Source organism: Stegodyphus dumicola, chromosome 4, assembly GCF_044657685.1.
Source record: "Stegodyphus dumicola isolate Sdum_Otavi_A_Nest chromosome 4, ASM4465768v1".
Classification (NCBI taxonomy): domain Eukaryota; kingdom Metazoa; phylum Arthropoda; class Arachnida; order Araneae; family Eresidae; genus Stegodyphus; species Stegodyphus dumicola.
The window spans coordinates 110305198-110328735 of NC_140771.1; the positions used below are offsets into that span (position 1 = coordinate 110305198).

General features: G+C 30.9%; 1 protein-coding gene across 6 annotated transcripts in view; it reads right to left on the reverse strand.

Moving 5' to 3' along the window:
- The window catches only part of Axud1 (AXIN1 up-regulated 1), a 77457-nt gene that overhangs the window by 17691 nt on the left and 36228 nt on the right, over window positions 1-23538 (reverse strand). For 2 of the 6 annotated variants that reach the window (XM_035359335.2, XM_035359334.2), the window contains exons 2-4: window positions 16862-16936; window positions 14283-14413; window positions 3360-3702 (exon numbers count right to left, since the gene is read on the reverse strand). In XM_035359335.2, the coding sequence (XP_035215226.1) occupies window positions 3360-3678 (319 nt within the window). In that variant the 5' untranslated portion in view covers window positions 3679-3702; window positions 14283-14413; window positions 16862-16936. Of the gene's footprint in view, window positions 1-3359; window positions 3703-14282; window positions 14414-16861; window positions 16937-17341; window positions 19479-22334; window positions 23218-23538 lie in introns of those variants that run through there. The other 4 variants (XM_035359329.2, XM_035359330.2, XM_085815333.1 and 1 more) reach the window with 3 other exon arrangements.

The following is a 23538-nucleotide window of genomic DNA, read 5'->3' on the forward strand; positions in this document are numbered from 1 at the left end:
TGTGACATGATATTACGAAAATGGAAAACCAATTCCATGGAACTGCGTAAGCTGTGGAAAGATGCTGAGTTCGACATCGATGAGGAAAAGAGCTCAAGTACGGGACTTGACTCACCATTCAAGGTGTTGGGTCTAGTTTGGGATCCAGATGTGGACAGTATATATTTCAACGTAAAAGAATTATCAAAGTTTGTCAAGAACGGAACTGCTTTGAAAAGGTTTATTCTTCGAGTAGTGGGTCGCATTTATGATCCTATTGGATTTCTTGTACCTTTCATCATAAAGCTGAAGTGCATTCTACAAGAACTGTGGAGTCATGACATCGACTAGGATGAAAAACTTCCATCGTCACTGGATCACAATTGGCAGTTGTGGTGCAGTGAAGTCGAACACTTAAAAGATCCCCAGATTCCTAGATGTTATTTTTCAAATTTTAACTGTAAATTTATTTCATTTGAAATTCATTCTTTTTCAGATTCATCTCTTTTAGCCTATGGAACTGTGTTCTATTTAAGAGCTATATCTGAAGATGGGAAGATAAGTATCAGTTTTATTTGTTCTAACAGTCGTGTAGCTCCTCTGAAAGGTCTTACATTACCAAGACTGGAATTAATGGGAGTTTTATTGTCCGCAAGATTAGTCCATCAAGTAAGTAAATGTCTTACATTTAATACTTCTAGTTATTTTTGGACTGACTCGATGATTACGTTATGTTGGATTAAGAAACAAGCTAGCAAATACAAAACTTTCTTAAAAAATAGAATAGAAGAAATTCAATCTTTATCAGATACCAATAATTGGGCTCATTGCCCTGGTCAGGATAACCCTGCAGATATCTTATCCAGAGGAATTTCTGCAGTAAACCAGCTTTGGTGGTACGGTCCACCATGGCTAAGCCAATCACCTGAATACTGGCCTACTGAAAGAGAGAACTTAAAATCTATAGACGAAGACTTAGAGCTAAAAAAAAGAATTTGAAAGTACAGTGCAAAATAACTGTTTGGTAGAAAATTCGAAATTTATTTTAGATTTAAGGAAATATAGTTGTTTGTTAAAAGTACTAAGATTAACTGCACTAGTTAAACGGTTTGTTAATAAACTTCAAAAACGACAAACGATTGCAGGTCCCCTCACAGCAGAAGAACTTCAAAATGCTGAAATAGACTGGATAAAACATGAGCAAAACATTGAGTTCAACTTAGAATTACAAAACATTAAAAATGGTAAGTCGATTCCTAAAAACTCTCCACTTTCAAATTTAGCCCCATTTCTCGACAGTTGTGGTGTACTGCGCATACACTAAGGCATTGATTGAGGCACTGAAGCATTTTTATCACAGTAAATGACACTGAGGCATTTTCATCACAGTAAGTTAAAGCATGGACATAAAAGCAAGGTCAAACCAAGACATTTGTTCACTGCAGATACACAATATTTTGTGGATAACATCTGTTTTGAAACACTGTGTGAATCAGGACTCTCAAAAATTTCCTTCTGATATTTTTCATTGCTTAAAATGTTAAGTTTGTAATGGTTCTGCTCATGATGGTAAAGTAACGTGGTTTGAATCTTATATTTATTCTAAATGTTAATTCACATTTGGAATGGCAGTCACAGATTAAGAATGGAAATGTCAGATGAACAAAATTAATGACTCTTCGCAAATTTAAGGCCCACCAACGGCTGAGCGGTACAGTTGCTGAACACTGGTAGTTCGGTCCGAGGTTCGAATCCCGTGAATGGGGTGGTGTGTTTTCATGGTTTTCCCCATGTGTAACGTGTATAGGAGCCAGTTCCCCTAAGAAAGTCCTCCTTGAAGGCATCCCTCCCCTTAGGCAGATAGCCCCCGAGGCTTTGCCGTAATTAAATAACCTAACCTTCGCAAATTTTGGTCAAAATAAGAGATTTTGAAGCATAAAAATCGTTTTGAAAAAATCCAAACATTTTAAGGACCATATAAATCCTGGGAAATGTGATTCACTGGCCTGCAAGAGCTTATAGCCAAAACAACATGCAGGATGATTCAAAAGGAAAGATTTGTTTTTAACTTTGGGAATTCCAGATAATAAATCACTCCAGTTATTGGACATCCAGATTTTGGACTTTGTCCTGGATTCATTACTTTTCAACATAAATGCCCATGGTCTTGATGATGAACTCATTGATAAACACTCATAATCTATCCTTAGTTATTCAGATATTCCAGGATAGCCCTGATGATGTTATCATAATCCTTGAGGCACTTTTCATTTCATACTAAATTTTTCCCCTCGATTTTCAAGAGAACTAAAAAATTAGTGGGTTTGGTTAAGTGGAATCTGAGGCAAGCTGAATTCACCTGAGGCTCTATTGGATAGGTTCTTTTTTGGTGATAAACTGTTCAAATATCAGAGCCATCTTCTAAAAAATACATATTCTCAGCAGCCATTACACTGAAAAGCCTTGAATAACTAAGCATCCAAACATACATTAAGTTAGTATCTAAATTATTTCTATGAAAAAATGTAAGGAGTGAGTGTTACATAATAAAGTTTACACAGACCACCATTACATACAAGACCTTCTTATATACTACAATAAGCTATTCTACAACAATTTACCTTCTACAACATTACCTTGGTTTAATTACTCTTTTATTCTAATACTAACATACATAAAGAAGCTTCATTAAATATTCACTTAATGTGTAACACGTTATAAGGTATTTCTCCCGCCTTCTTAATGTGGTGATCTGCATGCTAGGCATGTATTCCAGAGGTCCACGGTTCAATTCCCAGTGAGTGCATTGCTCATTTTTCATCTCTCTTGCTTCCAAAAATATACCTAATGTCTCTACAGTGGCGCCCGAACTAAAGGGGTGGTGGATGATGATTCTCCACACCCAGGATTTGGAGATTCGGTCCCCTAAAAACTCCAGTCACCCTTTAAAAGGAAAATATAAGGTATTTCTCCTGCCTTCTTAGCAAGCCTTCATGGTGTGGTGGTCTGCATACTGGGCGTGTATTCCAGAGGTCCTTGGTTCGATTCCCGGCGAGGTCGCTGCTCATATCTAATATCTCTACAATGTTTACAAGACAAAAAAGAATTTAATACAAATAAAAAGTTAAATTTCTCATTCAAAGGCCCATTTATTGCATCTCTCCATAGAAATGCTCACAAAAAATTATTTTTTTCTTTACCATAATATTGTCTATAATCAAATTAATTGCTATACTGTAACTGCCCTTAAATATAATTCAAAATATTATCAAGGAACTAGTTTATAAAATTTTGAACGTTTTTTAAACCAGCCTTCCTTTACTTAGAACAAAAATAATAGTTGAATAATATTCTCATAGAAATAAAAATGAATAAATTACCGAGAGTAGATCCTCCTTGACTTGGAACACACGTAAATCCTTGAGTTCTTGGAAAGTAGTACACCGTCACATTTGTAAAACAAACATTTTTCTTTTTTGTTCGTTTCTTGGGTGGTTCCTCAATGTCAGATGTTTCCTCAGCTGTATGATTTATGCTTGTAATAGGAACTTCAGAACTAAGTTCAGATTTACTGCTACTGTTGCTAGTGTCATCTCTATCCACATCACTACTACTCGGCAAACTGTCTAGGCAGCAATCCTCGGAATATGCCCCACTAGTTTCATTGGACGAACTTTCTTCAAGCTTGTGTTTTGGCATGATGGTAGACTTTCACATACAGTTCTGGAAAAGTTTACAAGTTGACACAAATATAGCAACTAAGAATAATAAAAAAGGAATTTAAAATAGTTTTACATGTGGAATATTTTACAATTAATTCCTGCCATTCCTTTTAGTGTTTAAATCTTGTAACAAAACAGAGTAGTTAAGTATTTAAATCTTATAACAGAAAACTTCAGTTTAACATTTGATTTAAAAGGCATTATATCTGTAAAACAAATCATCCTCATCCTACATTAGGAAATGAAAGTTATAACAGTCAAGATGGAAAGATACTGAGAGGAATACGTCAAAGGTTATATTCCCTTTCGTGTATTTGGTACAAATCTGTATTTGAAAAGGGTGGATTGTGGTGATAATGAGTTCTATACAGCTCTGGTCAATGAAATTCAGAAATTAGAATCAGCTACTGAATCCAAATGCACCAGGGATCAAATTTGTGATGAAGCCGAGAAACTTTTTGGAGAGATTAAAATTTTGATTACATGACATGTTGAGCATGCTAAATATTTGAATTTCCATGAAGCTTGTACAGAAAGCTTACTGAATTCTGTCACACAAACAAAATCTTATGCTAATGCCATCTGTTGCACCAAATCAGATTGATTCAGACTGCTGTATTATTGTAGGCACACAAAACTGCATATCTCATTAGGTTAAAAAGTTTCTTAAAGATGAAAGCGATCCTTGAAAACATAAAATTAGGATTGGCTATATTAGAATTATTAATAACAATAAAGTAATGGTAAAATGCATTTTGGCATATAAGCAAAGAAAAACTGTTTTCCACTTTGCAGGAAGATTCAACTAACAATGCAGTCACAATTTTGAATCCCTCTATTACAAAGTGAAAATATCCTATAACCTTACTTAAAAATATGCCAAATAGCATTACTGATGATGAACTTCCAAAAAACTATTGAAGAATATATTCGTGAAATTACTATGTCTGAAGAATATTGGAAAGACATTAAAGTTTGCTTTACTAAAAGTTTCAACATGAAAGAGGTGTAGTTATTGAAGTTCATCCTGCTGTGCACAAGTGTATATTAAATTTTGGGTGTATTAAAGTGATGTGGCATATGTGTAAAGTTGAAGATTTTGTTGCTTTAAATATGTGTTTTAAATGCTTAGGCTATCACAGAAGTCTTGATTGCAGAAATTCCTTGGCTTGTTATTGTTGCTTTCAGCATTAGAGCTCAAAATGGGATTAAAAAAAATGAAGTGAAAATGTGTGTTAACTGCATAAGATTCAATAGAAAAACCTAAAATGCGACTAAGAAAGTTGATGTAAATCAGCCGTTTCTGGAACTTGCTCGTCATATTTTTATGATGAATCTTGTGGCTTCAAAATTTAGTATGGATTAAGTCCATCAATTCACCAATTCCTTTAGTAAAAATTAATTTACACAAGCCAAAATGAACCACTCAGCAACTAATTTTTTACTTGGATACAAATGACAATGATAAATCATTGAATTCAGGAACCATACTTTTATAAAAGTATTGTTCCTGGCTTTCTAATCATAGTAAACATACAGTTTACTGATTCTTGCCTGAACCAGATTCTGAAGCAGAAGTTGTAAACTCTGCTGTTATTATCTATTCGTAATCATAATAAAACTATAGATTCGAATCGCAAATCAGGGGTTTGACATCTTCCTATTACTAATGGTAGAGGAACAAAGCTTGGAGATATTACGAATGCGAATCATTTGTTTCTAATTAGTGAAAATCGCAGATCTACTTTCAGTTCTATGCATGGCTCGAGTTATACTGACCTTACACTTTGTAGCTTGGGTTCATTGCCACACATTCAAGGTTGGGATCTTGTATAACACATTGGATGATTAACGGAAATGTACCCTTCCCGATATTCCGTTTAGCTATTTTACAGCCTATAAATTTCTGCAATTACAAAGAGACTACTTGTAAGGTTTCTAAATCCTTGTCTAAGATGAAACATCGAGGAACCTAGTGAACTACACAGCGACTTGTCGCTGAGTTCAAACAATTAAGGCATAGGCTCGAGAAGGGTTAAATTCACCTTTTATTCACTCAAATACGAATAACAGTCAGCCCCTTCTCGGGCTTACAGGGAAGCCTCTACTCAGGCTTTAACACAGAATGAGAAACTAAACTATAATTACTTAAACAAGACTTAGCTGAAGCTTGACGCAATTATCTAACATAGTTGGGCTCTAAATTAAACTATCCAACGAATATTAATTGGCACGTATAACACGACCGAGCGTAACAGAAGTCAGAAAGCAAACATGTGCCACTAAGGACTCCTAGCAATCTCTATCGTAGTTAGTTGAACCTTCCTTATACTTCTTCTAACTCATTTACATCCAACACAATTCTAAAAACTCATTCTGGTAGGGAGTTGTAAGTGGAAAAAGGAATTGAAAGGAAAGGGTTTCAAAATTAAAATAACTGTTATAAAACTAAAATACACCTTACATACTGAAAGTGCTTTTATATGTTTTGTTTTACAGATGGCAGTAAAATGAACAATAAGGTCAGTCTAGCACTTATTACTTCTGAAAATCAATCTGAGGTTTGCTATTTTAAGCACCATATTTGAAACGAATGCCCAGTTTTTCAAGCAGAACTTCTTGGTATTTAACTTTGTCATCAAGTGGATCAAGGATAATGGGGCTGTATCCTCCTTTCTTCTCTCTAGCTTTTGAAAATATTACGTGCAGGAACAAACTAGTAATTGAAACTCTTTTTCCTGCTAGTTCACTTACAAACAGAGAAATTGATATTCGTTTTGCTTATTTGTGTGATTATCATGGAACCTACAGAAATGGAAGAACTAATCTTTTAGCTTAAAATGTACCCATCCATATTAGCATTCCTAAAAGTTACTGGAAGTCCTTTTATTATACGAAACTTGTATCCTAAGCAGAATGAAGTATATATTTATATCATCTTGTAATGCTCGGTGCACCAGAAAGCCAGAAAGTTCTTTCCTTCTATTAACCATAGACTGCATTCTGAGTCTTTCTTCTTAACTCAGTTTTTATGTGGACATTGTAAATTTGGAAGTTACCTGTTTTGTTTCAATCTAAGATCAAGTAACTTATCACAAATGTTCGAAAAAAGCACTAACATGAGAAACATTTACTTGTTTCCTGTCCTACCTTCAACTGCCTTAGATTATGTCTGCAGAATGATTTAAAACAGCTTGATGTGACAGTGAATTTACCTATTTTTGCGAAGTATAGACCTCTGTTCTTTGTTCTTGTTTCTTTTACTAATGCATGTAATATTTAATGTTTTATTTAACTTATTTTTTTAAGCCCTGTGCTGTGCATGGAAAAATTGTATGTGTCAAAAATTAAAATTAAATCTATATTTCTCAATTTTTCTGTATTTAATCAATTACAGCAAATACATGAGGGCTAACTAAACAGCTTAGTAGATGTACAGGTAGAAGTGAATGTGAAGAATTTCACCATTGGTCATATAGCCCTGCTGCACTAACTGTGCAGTTCCACCTCAATTCTGAGGACGAACACCCAGGGATTGACATATATCCCTAATGATGGGCCGAAGCAAGGCAAGCTTGCAGTTTAAGATAATTTTTTAAATGTGATTGGAAGACTTTTGATTAGACTTGTTTTGAATGAAACTGGGGATAAATTTTTTTTACGTTTATACTTTAGTAAAAAAGGTCAAGGTGATTCAGAAATTTCTGTCATAATTTAGTGAAACGGTTAATGGATGAAAGCATGATAAACAATGCAGAAAATCAAACCAAATCAACTAACCAATAATAAAACTCAAAACATTAGAAAAATTTCACGCTGGAAATGAATACAAAACAAAATATTTGCAATTACAAAGTGTGAAATCAGATAAGCAAAGTACAATGTGTAAAACATAAATCAAACTTAAAAATTGAAAAAACACTTACCGAAACTCTTACATTCACAAAATCATTTCCAATATTTTAAGTTTTCTTCACGTTTTACACATTTTACATTTTCTTATCTGATATTGTACTTTGCTTATCTGATTTCACGCTTTTAAGTTGCAAATATTTTGTTTTCTATTCATTTTCAGTGTGAAATTTTTCTAATGTTTTGAGCTTTATTATTGGTTAGTTGATTTGGATTGATTTTCTGCATTGTTTATCATGCTTTCATCCATTAATCGTTTCACTAAATTATGCCTGAAAAGAACGATTTCTGAATCACCTAGACTTTTTACTGAAAAGTAAACGTAAAATAAATTGATCCCCAATTTCAATCAATTACAAAGTGTGAAATCAGATAAGCAAAGTACAATATCAGATAAGAAAAATTAAAATGTGTAAAACATAAATCAAAATCAAACTTAAAAATTGAAAAAACACTTACCGAAACTCTTACATTCACAAAATCATTTCCAATTTTTTAAGTTTTCTTCACGTTTTACACATTTTAAATTTTCTTATCTGATAATATTTTGTTTTGTATTCATTTTCAGTGTGAAATTTTTCTAATGTTTTGAGCTTTATTATTGGTTAGTTAATTTGGATTGATTTTCTGCATTGTTTATCATGCTTTCTTCCATTAATCGTTTCACTAAATTATGTCTGAAAAGAATGATTTCTGAATCACCTAGACTTTTTACTGAAAAGTAAACGTAAAATAAATTGATCCCCAATTTCAATCAATTACAAAGTGTGAAATCAGATAAGCAAAGTACAATATCAGATAAGAAAAATTAAAATGTGTAAAACATAAATCAAACTTAAAAATTGAAAAAACACTTACTGAAACTCGTTCATTTACCAAAATCATTTCCAATCAAACATAAAAAATTGGAAAAACACTTACCAAAACTCTTACATTCACAAAATCATTTCCAATTTTTGCTTCACGTTTTACACATTTTAAATTTTCTTATCTGATATTGTACTTTGCTTATCTGATTTCACGCTTTTTAGTTGCAAATATTTTGTTTTGTATTCATTTGCAGTGTGAAATTTTTATAATGTTTTGAGCTTTATTATTGGTTAGTTAATTTGGATTGATTTTCTGCATTGCTTATCATGCTTTCATCCATTAATCGTTTCACTATATTATGCCTGAAAAGAACAATTTCTGAATCACCTAGAATTTTTACTGAAAAGTAAACGTAAAATAAATTGATCCCCAATTTCAATCAAAACAAGTCTAATAAAAAAATCTTCCAATCACATTTCAAGAATTCTCTTAAATGGCAAGCTTGCCTTACTTCGGTCTATCAAAAGGGATATATGTCAAGAGTTATCAAAAATTGAACATGAGCTACACAAGCTTCATCTGGAACTCACTAATTCATATCCAAAATTTACTGCCATTAAACAAAAGTTTTGGTTTAGAACTGAGAATGTGGTTAACCATCATAAAAACACCCTTGTATTTAAATTCGAAAAACTTCATTTACAATCTTCCAATTTAAGTAGTTTAAAAAATTTTCCCATTGCAAATATTAAGTCAATAGTTAACATTTCGAATGTTCATTTATCAGAAGAACAAGAGAGAATTCTGAAATATAATTTTAACTTCTCACAAACCTCAAAACCCTTGATTCCAAAAATTTTGGTACCTATCAAAAAGCTTTCAAATTCGGTAAAGTCTCAAATACACAGAAACAAATGATTAAGTACCTTATTGCTCATAATGTGAAATTCAACAATAAGCCTTTGAAATCAAATCTAAAAGCCAGAGAAAAAGCTACAATGCGTGAAGTTCATTCTAACCCGTATGTTTTCATTGAAAGGCCGACAAAGGTGGCCAGAATGTCATCATGGACAAGAAAACTTACATTGATGGTATCATTAAACTCTTAAACAGAGGACCATATAATCCGATCTCTAAAGACCCTTCACCTTTGGATCTCTCAAAAAAAAAAAAAAAAAACTGTGATCAAATCTTTACAAATCCTTTCGACCAACTTAAAATAGACACTTATCCCATATGTTGCGAATTGTGCCAGATTATATGCTCTTCCCAAAATTCATAAAAGCTGTATTCCTTTTTGCCCTATTATATCAAATTTAGGCACAGCCTCTCGTACCTGTTAGCTGAATATTAAGTTTCCAGATTTTTCACTCTATTAGACAATAACATTTACACCATAAAAATTCAATAGAGTTTGTAAAAAAAATTAAAAGCATTCTCCTAGAAATTTACTCATGGTTTTTTTCCATGCAAAATCATTATTCAGTGTTCCAATGGAAGGTACATAAAGATGTCTAAAAACCAAACTTCGTGTATTTCATTTCTCTTGCAACGAAATTGATGAACTAATTTCCTGCACTCAACTCTGTTTAAAATAAACACATTTTGTTTTCCAAGATAAGTATTAAAAGCAAACTGAGGGATTAGCCATGGGATGCCCCCTTAGTCCCATCCCGGCTGATATTTACAAGCATTATTATGAATCAACATTATTTGAAACCTTAAACTTCCCAGCATGATTCTGCTACGTAGACAATACTTTCACCTGTTTGACGGCAATAAAAGTTCTTTCCACAATGAATTCCATTGATCCTGCTATTCAGTTCACTTTGGAACTTGAGACATGCAATTCACTTCCATTTCACACTCAACATTTTGGTCACACATAACACGGTTTACCTTCCACCACACTTCAAATCATGTCATGCAACTAAACAAAAGTTAGCTTCATTTATTCCTTTGTTTGTTCAAGTTTGTTCCTCCAAACTGGCTCTTGATCAAGAACTAAATTATTTAAAAGCAGTAACTATTAACAGAGGCTTTTCACCCAACATTATTAATCAGGCAGTTAAAAATTTCTCACCTCAAACACACCAAAAGACACACTCTTGTTTTAGGAGATTATAAGAATTCTGTTGTCATTCCATTCTTTCTTTCAATTAGCCATAAATCTGCATGTATTTTGCAGAAATTTAACTTTCGAGTTGTTTCAACTCCTATCAATAAAATTCCGAGTTCCATACTCAAGAGGCCCATTCCGGATATAAAATCCTGGGGTATTTTTAAAAGGTTCCCTGCCAATGTGCTTTAATTTACATTGGTCTAAACTAACAGAGCCTTAAAACTTCACATTAGTTCCTTAATGAGGCCTATCTTAGAAGAAAGAAAACACAGAAGTCCTCTGTTGCTCAACATTGTTGGTCCGAAAATCACACTTTCAATTTTTCTACAGCCAAAACTTTTCAAAAAACATTTTCCATTGGTGAATTAGATTTTCTAGAGGTGTTTCACGTTCAAAAAAAAAAATCTTTGTTTTAGTTAACTTTAATTCCAATCCATCTTTGCCTTCAGCCTTTAAGGAAATTATGTTTTATTTCTTGTTTCATCAAGAGATGGCACCAGTAGCTTAACTCCCATCCAGCCATTCTTATGTTATCTTATCTAATCACTATATCTTATCTCATTCACTTGTGCTTTGGCAGCTGAGGATGACGGTTCAGTAAAACCATCGAATCTAGTCCCATGAAAATTTACAAATACAATGCCGATTTTTGTTGCTTGACTTCTAAATTTATAGTTTAGCATGTTACTTTATCTTAATCACTTATTGTTGTTTAAAGCATCAGCTACTGTTCCCCCTCCCTTTATTTCAGCTAATTTATTTGCACTTTTCATACGATATCTCTCACAAAGTTATTAATTTTTTTATTGGACAAGAACAGCAACTTTTTCTCATTTAAGATCAATTGCTAATGTTAATAGCAGTTCTATGCAGGTATCATCTTTGGTCTTTATTAAAGAGCTTATGCCACTAAAATATTTGACTGTGACAAAGATTAATTTCCAAACGTTTGAATGATCAAGTCAAGAGTTTCTTTTCCAGTTCTGCTCATTTAATGCAGAATTTAATGCAAATCTGTTGTTCTTTGAAATCACTTGTTATCTTTGTTAGCAAAAATTATGAATACAAATTTTCTTCTGTGCAAAAAGGGCTGCAGCAGTATAATGTTGCAATATACTGGCATGCAATTCTTTAAATATATTTAGAAACATTTAAACATTACACTGACATTAAAAAAGGGAGGGGCAAACCTAATATGAATACTGAATGGAGCAACAAAAACAATTCAATCAACTTTTTTTTTCACATTCTGTATATATAATACATTCTTTACTATTTCTTCTTTCTTTCTAATTTTCTTCACACTTTTCTTGGAATAATGGAAGCTATGCAATAAAAAATGTGTATTAAATAAATCTGCTTGAAGTTAATAAAGCAAATCAGCATAATTCTATTCTTATAATTCTATTTAAATAATATTATTGCTTATGACACTGAGTGGTATTAAACATAACTAAGAAATGGAAACCTGACTCAAGAGATGGCTATGTAAGATGATTAATGGAAAACAGGCAGCTGGCTGTAAAGCACTGAGAATGCAAGCAATGTCAGGAAGAATACATTAATTATATACAAATGATATGTCCCCCTTCCAATTATATATATATTTTTTAGAGCAAAGCTGCCTGAGATGCTTTTTAAATTATTTTAAATGGTGCTAATGGAGTTTGATTACTTTAAATATATTTTAAAACTATGCTTCCCTTTGCATTTCAAAATCTAAAGCTGACAACAAAAAATTTTCTTGATACATTTCTAAATTTTAGGTAGTTCTTTTAGCACTTCTAGTTGTTCCCCCAAGGAAAATGTCATGCTTGCTTCACTCTCGTTCTGATTCTGCCTGTAAATAAACCCATATTAACAATAATAAATTTTAATTATTGAGAATAGACCTTTTAATGGAAATTGAAAAATCATTTCATTAAGATTATTAAAATAATTCTGATAAGATTTGACACATCCTGGAAGTACTGCTTTTCATTTGATGATCACACACTTTTATCCAAAATGCTCCCCTAAACTTTTCATCAAGATTGCAATCTATACTTTGAAATTAAATTATTCAAAGACACACATATACTCATATTTACTTATTAGTCATTTTATGTTTACAGAGCATGAAATTGTATATATTAGTGTTTTATACGGAAACTGTAGTTGTTTGCAAAATTAAGCCTTTATTTTGAACCAGTTGATAAACATATGTAAGTAGTGTAAAGTATACTTTAACATTTTTTCATCATGCCTCAACTGTACATCCATTCTCTCATTTTGTCATATGAAACATCTATACTGAGTAAATAATACTGCAGTATGTGATAACATTGCAGTTTCTACATTATTGTTTTAAGGTTCAGCATTCTGCCTCCATTTTTCAATGACCATATTTTGCTCACTTCTATTTAACTTTTCACACTGCCTCAGAAGTGAGCATGTATTGACAATAAAAATGCACACCTTTTTGAAGTTTTGTAAATGTATGAGCAAACACTCATTGAGAATAAGTACAACAAATGAAACACATAAATAAACAGATACAAACACATTAAAATTTACATGCACTTATTTTTATTATTCTTATGGCAAGAATTGATAGGAATCCTCGTGACAATATCATATTACTGAATATTATCAATTTTGATGTATTTTTAATTTTGTTTCTACAGCAACCCAAAGTCTCCCCCCTCCCCCGTTATGCAAGTCATATTATCAAAAGAATCATATTTCTCTCCCCAAAACATTGAACATTTGAAATTGAAAGACCTTCGACATAGAGAAATCCATTTAATACTGTGAGGATTACACAGAATTCAAAAATCCAATTTGGTATTTACCTGTTAGTAATGCTATCTCTGAAACATTTTCTAACTAAAACTAACTATAATTGTCACAATATCTTTTCGCATTTAAAACATCAAATGTTGTTTTCAAGGCTTCTGTTATGACTGATGAATATACTTTTTTTTGGGGGGGGGGAATGGGTAATGTTAACAGATAAATAAACACTTGAATATATGCAAAAATCAACTTATTCTCATTTAAAACAAGTCATCAAATGTTGTTTCCAAGACTTCTGTTATGACAGAAGTAAGTAAAAGGATTTTTTTTTTAATAAATGGGTATTGTTAACAGATAAATAAATGCTTGAATATACACAAAAATCATCACTGGTTTAATTTAATATATATATATATATATACTAACAGCAGGTGAAACAGTTATTCTGTCCCTTTTCAAATAGCAACCTTTTAGTTTTTGATTCCTTTGATTTCTGTTTTCTCAAGAGATGATGCTGTATTTATTGATTCCCTTTCATAGTATTTTTTCATTTCATTTCACTTATTTAAATTTCTAGTCACAATATTAAACACTTTTGGTGCATGGTGAGAAAAGATGCTTTGCCTGTCTCCTCCACAACCAACACTAGTTTATGGCCAATATTTGCCTAATTCTAAGTTTGATATTAGCATACTCATCTTTTTTATATCTTGAACAAACACAGTAACAAAATAAATTTCCTCGCATAATTTGATCACTTAATTTAAATCATAAATTAAAGATTTTTTAATAATAATTTAATTTATATGCAACATTTTGAATAATAAAAAATGTATATTTTGAATACCTAAATATGTTCAAAGTATGACAGAAATGCATTTATCGGATTTTTCTTTTTTTTCTTTTTTTTTTTGTATTTATACTATATTTTATTTACATGAACAATGAGCAAGCCTTACCATCACTTAGCAAACAGTATATAAACAAAGGTTACCAAACAAATTCATTTGGCAAAACATCTTGATGCCTTTCTCAGGTAGTGGCCACTTACAGGAAAAGTACCAATATGTATACCTAAATTTAAATGCAGCTGTAAAATTAAAATTTGCTTATTTAAAAATTTATTATTTGTTAAATGATACCAAAAAAATAACATGCTCAGACAAAATTATAATATTCCTATTATAATTTTATCTGAGCATGTTCTTCTTAAAAATCAAATTGTGTAATGTTGGATTAATCAAATAAAAATCAAATCTGTCTGAGCAAAGATGTTCTTAAAAATCAAATTGTGTTCTCTGTAAGCTAAATAAATTATTTAAAAAAATTTACATTCCATTTTTATAGTACAAAAAGGTAGCTAACATGCTCAGACAAAATTATAATAGGAAGTTCTTAAAAATCAAATTGTGTTCTCTGTAGAGTAAACAAATTATTAAAAAAAATTAAAATCCCATTTTTTATAGTACAAAAAGGTAGCTGTATGTGCTTTAGAAATATTTTTGAAATACTGATTTCCATTTCCTTTGTGCTAGCCATGATTTCTAAATCTCATTAAATGGTTAGCTTAGTGGTAATATATAAAGTGGTTAGAATTTGGAAAGAACTGAATTTGGTGGTTATATCTGAAAAATAATTAGAATTTAGAGCAAACATCTGGATTAAAACAGAATTTAAATGTCAGCTCTCAGATGACTTTAAAGTAAGCCAACAGTAATTGTACAGTCCCAGCACAGAAGGGTAAAAAATAATATTTAACAGCCAAAATTACACTTTCTTGCATCAAACTGCATTTAATTTTAAAAAAATAAAAATAAATAAATAAATAAATAAATAAAGATATTTGAAAATAAAGATACATTGGTATTTTAATTTTCACATACAGTCAAAAGTTGTTAATTTGGACACCCATAATCCGGAATGATCTATAATCCGGACCTCAAAGCTCCAAAATTTCTGCGCTTGTGTCGCGTTGATGCACGCGCATAAGACCCTTACGGCTGCGCATATGCGTGTGCACATGCGCATACTACGTTTACGCATGTGCGTTTAATGTATAACAGATGGTATAAGCTAAAATTATCTAATTATCTATTTCAGTTAATGTTACAGATTGCGTTGTTCCTTAATCTTCGAATTGGATCCGGCTTATCATTTTTTGCAGACTGTTAGAGCAATTTTATAAAAGTAAGCTTGAACTTTTGATTATGTCAAATAGAATTTTCGATGCTGGAGCTCCCAAAGGATCTACAAAACGAAAGTATGTTTCAATGTCCATCAAACAAAAAGTGGAATTGCTGCAAAAAATGGATAAAGGCATGAAGAAAGTGACAGAGAGGTTAGTGAAAACGAAAAAATTTCAATTGACAAGTTAGTCAGTATTCTCGGCACAGCAATTACAGGACTTGAACAGCGGAACTTTGTAACTAAACAAGAAATTACGTTTGTTTATATAGAATTAAAGAGAAAGTATTAGCACATAAAACAAAGCAACTTAAACAACTTACATTGAAAAAAATGTTTAATAAAGTAAACAAATAAATATTAAGCTTTTTTTTTTTTTTGTAAATTTTGATACTCTTTAGATCATAATTGTTCTTTATTTCATAAATTATGGTTTCATATTTTTTAATTTTATATAATTTCTGCATGCCATCTTACGAGATTTAAACTGATGATCTATAATCCGGAAAAATCGATAATCCGGAATCGCCGAAGTCCCGACGAGTCCGGATTAACGACTTTTGACTGTATATCATTAATTATTATCATATTACATATATCATTAATTATTATTATGTATTTTCATTTCAAAAATCAACTGCTATGACACTATACTCTCAGCATGGTTTCATTTAAACTAAGGTGATCACAGTGTGCGAGTAGTAGTATTTCCGGTTTTGCAATATAATAAATGTGCTAAAAATTGCATTGCATATGACTGTTTCATCTAAAAAATATAACACCTGCCATGAAGATCATTTATTACAAGAAATTTTATTTTACAAATTTTACTGTACTTAAATTTGTTTTATTTTAAAAATAGATAGAAACACAATTTTCCCACAAAATATACAAATTAAATTTCATATTCCATTAAATAATCAATTTACAAAACAAATAAAATTATTTGCATTTTTATGAATTTCTCTGCAAATTAAATATGTACAAAATATTATTTAATGAAAAAATTGTATGAAGATTTACAATTTTGGTAAAAGCATGCAAATTTTCATACATTTAACAAATACGTACATCAAATAAGCAAAGAAAATTTTGAAATGGAGGGAAAAATATTTTAAGCTAAGAATACAAATTAATTTTAAAATAAATTATACATATCATGAGGACAAAAATATTTAAATCAATTCAAAGTATGCAAAATTTCATACATGATACTACCCATACATTAACAATTCAAATACAAAGAAACAAGTTTTTTCTCCATTGATTTATCAGAGAAATCAAACAAGTTAACAAAAAGAATTACATATGCCAGTCAAATAACATGAATAATCTTATAAAAATCTAATATTACCTCAAACAAAAATTTTATTATTTGTTCAAGAAGTACCAATTTCTCAAAGAATCTATAGTGTTTTTAACAGCGAACCTTAAAAAAATAAGAACAATAATTAATACTGAATTATATTTATTATAGAACATATTTATAATATTATCAATCAGCATAAATATTTTAAAAAATAAATATATAAAAAATGCTGCACATAGTTAAAAATATTTGGATTAAACTTGTAAAATTACAATTTTTCTAAACAGAATCTTTGCAAAATTAATAAACTTGTATAACTGCATTTAAGAGTTAAGTTCAAAAATCAGAATAAATAAAGATATTCAAGTACTTAAAATATTCATAATAACTCAAACAAAATTAATTAAAACTTCCACAAAGAAAGTGTTATCAGAAAACTATGAAGAATGAATGGCAGAGATCCCAGAATGGAAACAGAAGTGAAAAAGTAATATGTAACTGTAATGGCATACAGAATTTACTTACCAAATTGTTACATGCATACTGAAAAACACACAGCGTAAAAGAAAATAATACAGAAAAGTCCAACGACAAATCAAGACAAACCTAGTTATATGAGCAGAATGCTAAAATGGGAGTTCAGTTAGCAACAACTATTGATCAGGCATCTCAGCTACTATACTCTCCTCAGTACCTGCTAAATCAATGGATTCTTCCACTGCAGCAGGGTAAGTGGGTAGTGAGGGCAAGAGGGACTACTGCAGTCTAATGTTAGCATTAGCACATGGTTCAGCCAACTCAAGCTTTAAAAAACATTGATTTTTTATCTCTTTTTTTTTCATAAAAAAAATCTTAACATAGTTTTTGAAAAAGATCAATCTCTCCCCCCCACCAAAAAAATGGTTTTTTTAATTATTGTATTAATATTTATTATTAATTTTTAATTATTGTATTCCAAATAATAAAAACCTATTATTTTCATTAGTTATATAAAATACTTATTTATATTTCTTGTAAATTTTAAAATATTAAAGTTAAAACTTCAATTTACAATATAACATATCGATTTGCAAAATACTAGTTTGAAACTTGAAAAATAGACCATTTTTTTAAATTCTAAAAAGAAATGCAAACAAATTATTTATTATATATTTAACAAGAAACTACACTCTCTGCAAATTTATACTGCTATACCCTACAATGATTCAAAATTTATAAAAATATAACAAACACATACAGGATTTATTTTTTACAGAAATTTCGGTCAATCCCCCCCTGTACTTCATGAAACAAAATGTATTTTTATTAGCATAAATATTAATGATTTTAAAATAACTACTTTTACTAATTTTTCACTTTTTGCATATATTATATCATTAAAAGAACTTTCAACAATATATAATATCAAAAGTACATTATTTTTCATTTTTACATTTTTGACACTTTAAAAAGACATTAAATTGGCTACTTTCAATAACAGAACTATACATAGATAAATTCTGATACATTCATACTTAGAAATTTACAAAATTCACACAATATTTAAGGAACACAAGTCACACAATATTTAAGGAAAAGATTAATTATTTGAATTTTAAATTTACTGATTTACAGACTAATATTCTTTTTCCCTTCCACAAATGGTTCATTTCTGTAACAAGAATGCAAAAGTACTAATGCTGATCTCTTATTACTCAACAGAGGAAAGCTGATACAGAACCCTCCAACTGAACTTCTTACAGATTCCAATGGCAGCATTCAGTTAAAAAGGGAAAAAAAAAGTTTTATGTTAACATGTTAAATAGGAGTGGTTACAAGTGGACAGATGTGTAAATTATTCATCAGATTCATCAGCTGTTTAAATGAAGCAGCTGCAAAAACTCCTGTATTTACTTATGTTATTTTCATGTCAACCTAACACTTTTTTTTTTTTTTAACTCCATTCTAAACATGTGTGCCTTTTAAATTCTTCAATATGCCACCATACAGTGCAGGTTAACTAACAGACAAATAAACAAAATATTTAAGGTCCATAATCTGGAAAGCCCAATTCCATTTCAGAGAAGAAAAATAAATAAGTAAATATATACCAATAGAAAATGTTACGAATAGAGAATGTTTGTTATATATATATATATATATATGTATAAATCTGAAAGCCTTCAGATTTTACACTATGCCCAAAGGGGCATATTTTTTTATGTTTTGTGTGTTCATTTATTATTTTTATTTATTAAATATCACGTTCTTTGCCCTTTAAACCATAAAATTCAGTTCAACAGCAGTATTGCAAAAAAAAAGTTTTTAAATGAGCATAGCTTTACAATTTCTGATACACAGTCTCGCACGTTGGAGATACAAAAGTTTCACCCCCCATACAATGTTGCCATTAAATTGCTTTGAAATTGTTCAGCTCGTTAATCAAAAATTTGTTGAAGTTTTACAAAATATAAAATAGTTAATAAAACAAATTCCAAATTTGGGCTTCCAGATGGCCATATTCAGGTGGAAACGCATGTTATTCAAAATTTGATGGCTCTAGGTACCATAGTTTTATCACAATGCAAGAAACATATTATACATTTATGCAAATTCTTCATTATTTAATTTCTTTAAAATATAATACAGGGCTCTAATATTTGGTGGCAACAATTTGAAAAGTGAATCAACACAAAATGCCAAAATGAAACTGATAGAGTTTCTGGGCAAACTGCCCCTTTGGACCAAAAAATAATTTGTTTTTTTATATTAATAAACTTTTACAAAATAAGTTTAATAAATCTTTAATAATGCAGCATATTTATGTCATTATATTTAAATGTAAGAAATAAATACTATCATAATAAAGTATTAAAATCAAATTAGGTGCAACGTATCATGAAAGTTTATAGTGTGCATGAACTATTGTTGCATGTAACAAGTCCAAATACAAACATTCATGTTCCTAGTTATCAATTTGCAACTACAGTTACTACCATAATATGAAATGTAAATATTTTTCCAGTATCTGTATAATGTATTTTTTATCGGAATTCCACAAATGCCAAAGATGGGCTTTAAATCAAGATTTTTGAAAAGAAAAGAAAAGTATGAAAAAAAAAAGAAAATTGAAACAAGATATGTTATTTAAGCATTTTACAAAAAGAGATTTAGGCATATCAACATCAATACATGCGGAGAAAAAAGATGAAGATCTGGATCATATATATCATGGGTGGCCAACTTTTTTTTGTACATAAGATCTGCTTTTTATATTAAAAGTGTGTCGCAATCGACTTGTTGTCATAGGTTTTTCTAAGGGGGAGAAGGGTGTAAAATACATACAATGTTTATACACCGTGTTTCAGTATAAGGAGCATTCCAGCGAGGTATGGGTAGATAAGAAAAATATATGTTCAAAACTATTTTTCACTTTTTTAAATAACTTATTAAGTTTTCGAGATATAGGCTCGCGAAGAAAACTAATTTCCAGACCGAACTTGTAATAGCAACATTTCATACGTGTGGTACCTAAAAAATTCGATTTTCCTAGATCTTTTTCAAGATAAGATTTTTACTAACTTGAAATGCAATTTAATTTTTTATCTACTGCCATGTATAAGTTGTACTATTTGTTCCTTAATATGAAAAAGTTGTTACAAAAATGCACAGTATGGCTGATAATTTGATTTCAATATTTCACTTTCACATTTTTTGGGGCCAGAAGGATTTATCATGAAAGAATAACATGGCTTATTTTTTCCTCTATCAATAGCTCGCTAAGGATACCTCGTACTGAAATACAGATATAAGATTTATCTACCTATCTAAAAAAAAAATAATAATAATAAATAAAATAATAATAATTATTATTATTATTTAAAGATCCCAAAAACTCATATCAAAGGAAAAAAAGAACATGGATAATTATCAACAATATTTATTAGTTCAAAGTAGCTACAGATAAAGACAGATTTAGAATTTACTTTGTTGCCTTAACATCAATGGGAAGACTGAGTTTGCATGTCCCTAACCAAAGGATCATAATTAGGTGTATATACTGACAAAGATAATAATAATGAGTCTTCAGTATGGGAATCAGTCAGGGCAGAACATTGTTTAGTCTTCATTAGTTTCAAGTACGAAAATGCCGATTCGTGTAGGCATGTAGATCTGAAACAAGAATATATTCCTCAATGAGGGAAAATTTATGTAATACAAAGGCCTTTGAAAGAGATAAGTAGTTAAGACTCCAGACATCCTCAATGAGGAACATCAACTTTGACATCCCAATCTTTTAGCTTGGAAATGGGGGGCACATTACTATTACAGTGAACAACCCCTTCCTTTCAAACAAGCACCACAACTGACAATATAGTGGTCATGCATCCCGAAAAGGTTAATCTACTGCTAAAAGGTTTTGACTTCTACAGTTGCTTCAAAGTCCATGTACATGGAATTCCACTCCAGTCACTGCAAGCGAATGATGATTGACCAAAATTAGCCTTGCGATCGACTTGTTGGCCACCCGATATATATAATAGACTGGATATAGAAGACATGGTAGATAAAGAAGAAAGTAAAGGACAAATAATAAAGTGAATTATTAATGCAATATGGAAACAAAATAACAAAAACTGTTGATGACTGATAAGCCACACCTATTTTCTTACTACCATTTAGCCATCGTGGATTGGGAATAATGTTTAACTCTCTAATAAACAGTATGTGAAACCAAAACTCTTATCACACCTGCATTTGTGTATATAAAATGTTTTTATTGTTAAAAGCAGTTCTTTCTAGCTAATTTTCAATGCCATTAAATTTATTTAACTCATTTCACTGCTTAGTCAAAGTCACGGGTATTTTATATCTGGTTTTCAAAGACAAAAAGATATCAACATTGCACAGAATGGCAAGAAGTTCTTTCAAGCAGCTCGTAAATGATATCTATGCAGATCTTAATGAAGATGATTTTGACACTATTCTTGAAGTAGAACCCAAGCTTAAAAATTTGAGCAGCTTCAAAACTTAAAGTCAGTTTACAGCTGTCAGAGGGGCTCAGAGCGAGTCGCTCCTTACGATTACTTTGACAATGTAAACGCTCACTTCGACGGAGTAGAAATGTAGGGGAGATGAGTCAGTGCTTCCGTTTCTACTTTGAACCTGTTGAAAAATCTCTCCAGGCAGTTACTCCGAGCAGCGTTCGCAGACACGTCGTGACAGTGAGTTCTATAATGCCGAGATTAAGCGATAGCCAAACCATGGTATTTTTTAATGCATACACATCCTATGAAGTGTTATACTTCTATAATTATGTGAGCTTATACAGTCAAAAGTCGTTACTATACTCGTCGGGACTTCGGCGATTCCAGATTATCGATTTTTCCGGATTATAGATCATCAGTTTAAATCTGGTAAAATGGCATGCAGAAATTATAAAATTAAAAATATGAAACCATAATTTATGAAATAAAGAACAATTATGATCTAAAGGGTATCAAAATTTACAAAAAAAAGCTTATATTTATTTGCTTACTTTATTAAACATTTCTTTCAATATAAGTTGTTTAAGTTGCTTCGTTTTTTATGTGATAATACATTCTTTTTAATTCTTTAAACAGACATAATTTCTTGTTCAGTTACAAAGTTCCGCTGTTCAAGTCCTATAATTGCTGTGTTGAGAATACCGACTAATTTGTCAATTGAAATTTTTTCGTTTTCAATAACCTCTGTTACTTTCTTTGCTATCGGAAGCAAATTATAATGACAAGGCATTTGATTTAAATCATATCAAAGACGGAGTAAATTGAGATGAAATACTACATTGAGTAAGCAATTATAAGCCAAATAAAATAAAAACATCTGCCCTCAAGATAAGGATAGTGCTGATAAATCAACTTCCAATTCATTGCACGTCGCCGCGGCGTTAAAGATAAACAAAGTTTAGATAAACAAACGTTTAAGTTTAGATAAACAAAGAATATGCCTTTATCCATTTTTTGCAGCAATTCCATTTTTTGTTTAATGGACTCCGAAAGATACTTTCGCTTTGTATATCCTTTACATATTAGTAAATATATATCGGAAATTCTATTTGACATAATCGAAAGTTCAAGCTTACTTTTATAAAATTGCTCTAACAGTCTGCAAAAAATAATAATCCGGATCCAATTCGAAGATTAAGGAACAACGCAATCTGCAACATTAACTGAAATAGATAATTTTAGCTTAGCTTATCCCGTCCGTTATACATTAAACGCGCATTCGTAAACGTATTTTGCGCACGCGCACACGCAAATTCGCAGCGGTAAAGGTCTTACGCGCATGCGTCAACGCGACGCATGCGCAGAAAGTTTGTAGCTTTGAGGTCCGGATTATAGATCATTCCGGATTATGGGTGTCCGAATTAACGACTTTTGACTGTATTGACCCACCATGCCGCAAAGGGTTAAAGCAATTTTTAGTTGTTTCTTTGCCAAATGATGGTTTTGTGATGAATAAACAAAACTGCAGCTCAAGTATAATAAACACTTATAAAAACATAAATCAAAGCAAATATTTTGTGACTCAATTTGATGAATAAAAGGCATATTTACTTTGCACAACCGATGGTTTATATCTGATTTTAAACAGAACAAGTCATAGACAAGTATTCTTAGTCTTCAAGCCTCTTCAAATCATACCACAAATTAATAAGTTTATTACTGTTCATGAAATAAATTGAAAAAAAAAATGTGCAA